The sequence below is a fragment of the Poecilia latipinna genome, unplaced genomic scaffold, assembly GCF_001443285.1.
Source record: "Poecilia latipinna isolate Pla-1442-1.1 unplaced genomic scaffold, P_latipinna-1.0 Scaffold3338, whole genome shotgun sequence".
NCBI classification, from domain to species: Eukaryota; Metazoa; Chordata; class Actinopteri; order Cyprinodontiformes; family Poeciliidae; genus Poecilia; species Poecilia latipinna.
Genome location: NW_015115954.1, coordinates 27,975 through 32,304, shown reverse-complemented (window position 1 = coordinate 32,304; position 4,330 = coordinate 27,975). Strand labels below are relative to the sequence as shown.

General features: G+C 53.9%; 1 protein-coding gene across 2 annotated transcripts in view; it reads left to right on the top strand.

Annotated features, from left to right (window-relative positions):
• Positions 1-2,405, top strand: part of LOC106940728 (immunoglobulin superfamily DCC subclass member 3-like) — an 11,160-nt gene extending 8,755 nt beyond the window's left edge. Inside the window, exons 7-14 of one of the 2 annotated variants that reach the window (XM_015023534.1) lie at positions 149-314; positions 396-646; positions 720-884; positions 961-1,149; positions 1,252-1,359; positions 1,442-1,565; positions 1,660-1,759; positions 2,311-2,405. In XM_015023534.1, the coding sequence (XP_014879020.1) occupies positions 149-314; positions 396-646; positions 720-884; positions 961-1,149; positions 1,252-1,359; positions 1,442-1,565; positions 1,660-1,759; positions 2,311-2,385 (1,178 nt within the window). In that variant the 3' untranslated portion in view covers positions 2,386-2,405. Of the gene's footprint in view, positions 1-148; positions 315-395; positions 647-719; positions 885-960; positions 1,150-1,251; positions 1,360-1,441; positions 1,566-1,659 lie in introns of both variants that reach the window. The other variant, XM_015023533.1, reaches the window with a different exon arrangement.
• The last annotated feature ends 1,925 nt before the right edge of the window (positions 2,406-4,330 follow it).

Sequence of the window (4,330 nt, the reverse complement as noted above, 5' to 3'; positions counted from 1 at the left end):
TGTTCTCATTTTTTTTAATAAAATTTGTTTTTTTATCATCATGAATTTCACAGTTTGAATGAATCCTGAAGTTTCAGTGAGTGGCTCTTCCTGCTGCCAGCGCCCCCTGCAGGAGGCTTTCCGCTAACCCTCCCATGTCATCTTGCAGCTCCTCCAGAGTTCGTTCAGTGGCCGCAGTCCGTCTCCCGGCCAGCAGGGGGCAGCGCCGTCTTCAGCTGCACTGCCACCGGTGTCCCCCAGCCGCACCTCATCTGGCTGAAGAACGGCAAGCTACTGGCGCCCAGCGCCAACGTCAAGCTCACCAACGCCAACACGTAAGGCTGCTGGGGCCTGGGACTGGGCCGGAACCGGTTTCTGACCCTCTAGATCCCTCTGACCCGCTCTGCCCCCTGCAGGACGCTGGCCATCACGCGCATCTCCACAGAGGATGAGGCGATCTACCAGTGCATGGCAGAGAGCGGCGCGGCTACCACCCAGGCCAGCGCCCGACTGGCAGTGGCACCGGGGCCGGCGCTGCCCGAGGCACCCTCCGGGCTGCGCGCCACCGCCCTGAGCGCCGCTGGTTTACGGCTCACCTGGGACCGGCCCGACCCGCGGGACGCCTTGCGGGTCATCGGATATGTGCTGCACATCCGGAGACTGGGAGGTAAGAGCTGGGCCGGGTCAGAACCAGGTCGGGTGGTTCTGTCTAGCGGGTTCTGACTCCGCTGCATCCACAGAACCCGACGGTGCCGAGCTGCAGGAGGCCGTGGACCAGAACACCTTCAGCCACGACGTCCAGAACCTGGAGGCCGCCACCAGCTACCACGTCTACCTGAAGGCGTACTCTGCTGAGGGCGGCAGCCCGCCGTCCGCCGCCGTCACCGCCACCACGCTGGGCGGAGGTACGTCACATGGTACACACCTGAGACACGCCCCCTCGTTCTTGTTGCTTAACGCTGCCCTCTGTCTGTTCCACAGTTCCCAGTACTCCCAGTTTCTTCACCAAGGTGCTGAACCAGACAGCCATGCAGGTGTACTGGGAGCTGCCCAGTAAGCCAGGGAAGGTGGAGGGCTTCAGGCTGCAGTACCATGGGGTCTCCAACCCCGACGTCCAGGGGCAGGAAGTCTTCCCAGGACACATCAACACTCACACCATTTCCAACCTGGGTGAGCAGCTAACGCTACTGAGCCAGGTGTAGAAGTGGAGGCCCCGCCCCCTGCTCACCTGGCCAGGGGGCTCAGGGTAACCTGGTGTGTCTGTGTGTGTAGAACCGGCGGCGGTTTATGAGATCCAGCTGGTGGCGTTCAACGGGAACGGAGACAGTCCGTCAGCTCGTCGCCTGGTGTCTCTGGCAGAGGGCGGAGCCTCAGCAGCAGGTAGGCGGAGCCTCCAAGGCTGGAACCAGTTTTCCCAGTTTGGCCAGTTTAGAGGTTAACCTGACAGTTTTGTCGCCCCCAGCTGGTCAGAGCTGTAACTGCGACCACTCCGACCCGTCCATGTCGACGCTGCTGGTCGGCGTTCACAGCGGCCTGGCCTGCGTCCTCTGCTGCCTGCTCTTCATCCTGCTGGCATACAGACGCAGGTACATCATCATCATCATCATCATCATCATCTGTCTGCTTCCTCTCTGTCACCATGACGTGCAACTTCCTGGTTTTTTTGTTTTTGTTTTTCAGTTTTATCTGCAGGAAGAAGGGGAGCTGGGAGACTCCGGCCACCCTGAAAGGAGTGAGAGGGGCTAAAGGTCAAAGAGCACAGAGCGTTGAGCTGAGCCAGGTGAGGAGAACACCTGAACGATTAGCTTCAGACCTGGTCACCATCATTCAACTGAATCCAACCAGCCAATCACAACCCAGCTCTGGCAGAAACATGCGCTGATCTTCATATTTCCCATCAGCCAATAGAATTTCAGGATGACCACCATTTTTCAACATGGCTGCCATTTATTTGAGCCTCTTGATCCAGTTATTGCCATAAAATGTTTCCCATTTTCATGACTTGCATGAATTTATGTCACATCTCGTTTTAGTCGTCTGGTTCATGAAACGTTAAAGTGATAAAATGCAGCAGAATCGGAGGACTCTGCTGTTAGCGAGTCTCAGACCAGGAAGGAGAAGAAGAAGAAGAGAGACCGACTTCTTAACGTTAGCGTTAGCTTCTGCTAAGATTTTAAGATTTCAAATGTGCTTAGTGGCTTCACGTTGGCGTCTTCTAATAATTTGTATGTGTTTGGTGGTTTAGCATTAGCTTCAGCTATAATATGTGTTCAGTTCTGCTGATGGTTCCGATCAGACCAAGTTAATCATCACCTTTTGTTCCACCTGCAGAGATGTGACTCCACCCCTTCTCCAGTGACCATTATGGTCGAGTCGAGTCGATCTGCTGAATCTGGAACTGGATAACCCCCCCACCTGGTGCCCCCCCCCCCCCGGTCCCCCCCCCCTCACCTGGCGCCCCCCCCCCACTGTCCCCCTCCCAACAGCCTCACCTCCACCTTTAGATGAAGCTGCAGAGACCGGCCGCTCTGTTCACTACCTTTCCCACATTGAGCCAAAGCTGAGCCCCTCTGACCCGGTACCATGACGACCCGGTCACATTGACCCTGACCCCTGACCCCTAACCCGGACCGTCCTCTGTGGAATCAGTCACTTCCTGCTCGAACCAAAACCTTTTTTCTTTAGTTTGGTGTTGTTTCCGTTTGATCACCAACTGTGCCGAGTTCCCGCCGGTCCGACCAGAACCGGGCCTCAGAACCCCCTGAGCAGGTAGCGGACCTGCCGGGCCTCTGGGGCCAGAACCAAAGGGATTACCACGTTCTGGCCAGCAGGTGGCAGTAGACTTCACCATGGTGGAGGAAGACCCCCTCAGCTGCCCCCCCACACCACTACCTCAGGCTTTGACCTCTGACCTCCTGCTGCTCAGGCTAAGCTACCTCATAACCAAAAGCTCCATGATTGTCCCTTGACCTCTGAGCTGCTGCAGAGGTGAAGCAGGACAGTTTGGACATGGTGGACGCCTCTCTGTGGGACGTCCTCACCATCTCTTTATAAACACATAAAGGTGGGCGTGGCCACTTCCTGTCGGCCATGTTTCAGCCTACCTGTGATGTGTTGGAGCCAAATATTAATGTGCTGAACGGCGTCCAAAGAGGAAGTTCTGACCCAGATTCAGCTTGTTTTCACTCTGAAGAACAAACGAACCAAAACGACGAGTTTCTATTGGACGACGAGTCCAAACGACCAAATGAGAGACAGATGGAGACACCTGCAGCTCCACCTTCACCTCTGACCTCTGAGGTTCATATGGAGAACCACAGAGGGCCTGGGAGTTCACCGAGTTCACTTACAAGTCTTTACGGTGACCCCGACCCCCGACCCCGAGGACAGCTTACAGTAAAACTCGGACCTGTCCCTTTAAACTCCCAGCGTAGGACTGGAGGACACGAGTCTCACCAAGTCCATCAATGGAGTCCCCCCTGCTAAGCCCCGCCCCTCTGTCCTCTGGGTCACATGTCCGCTCTGCCAGGCGCTTCTTGCTGCCTTGGTGTCGGTTCTGGAGCGACCCGGTTTAATGCAGAGCGAAGCCTTTAATGTTGCTAATTATTCTGGTTTTCTAGAACTTTCTTCTGTCAGCAGAGTCCAAGTTTCGGTCGTCGCCATTGGCGGCGGACAGGAAGCTCTGCCAAATCCTGCTGATGTGAAGACGATTCCCGTAGGTCCAGAACCCCGACCCGTTTTTACTCTGTTTGTAGATGAAAACTGCTTCCAGCTGGAGGAGATGGACCGGAACTGGGCCCAGAACCAGAACCCTCCAGCCGGAGCGGCTCTAGAAGCTGTAGATCATAGAGATTTGAGGCTAGAACCAATGATGAAATGCTTTAATGGTTTTCTAGTGAAGCGCAGAGCTTTAACTGATTCTGATGGAGATTTTTATCTGTTTTCAATTAATTTTCTGGAATGTTTGAATATTTTTCTTGCTGTTGGATCAAGCAGTCGTTTTTCTCTCTGTTGTTTAGACGCCAAATAAAAGTTATTCATGTAGAAACTGGACTGAAGTTCTGCTTCTTTTCACTCTGAGCCCGGTTCTGGTCGGGTCCATATTGGCAGGATCCAATCAGATGCTCTATAATAAAGTGAACAGTTTTAAAACTTGAACGGACAGATCGACTTGTGGACGGTCACCGTTTCTGACTCTAACCCTAAGGGACATGGGGGTGTTTTTCTTTTGTCCTGATCCGTTCAGGTGTTATGACTGAACACTGGGCCATCTTACTTTCTGCTATAATATGAGGCTTTCATCAGGTTTTTCCATGTTAATATCTCAATGTTAAATTTATTTATATAGCAC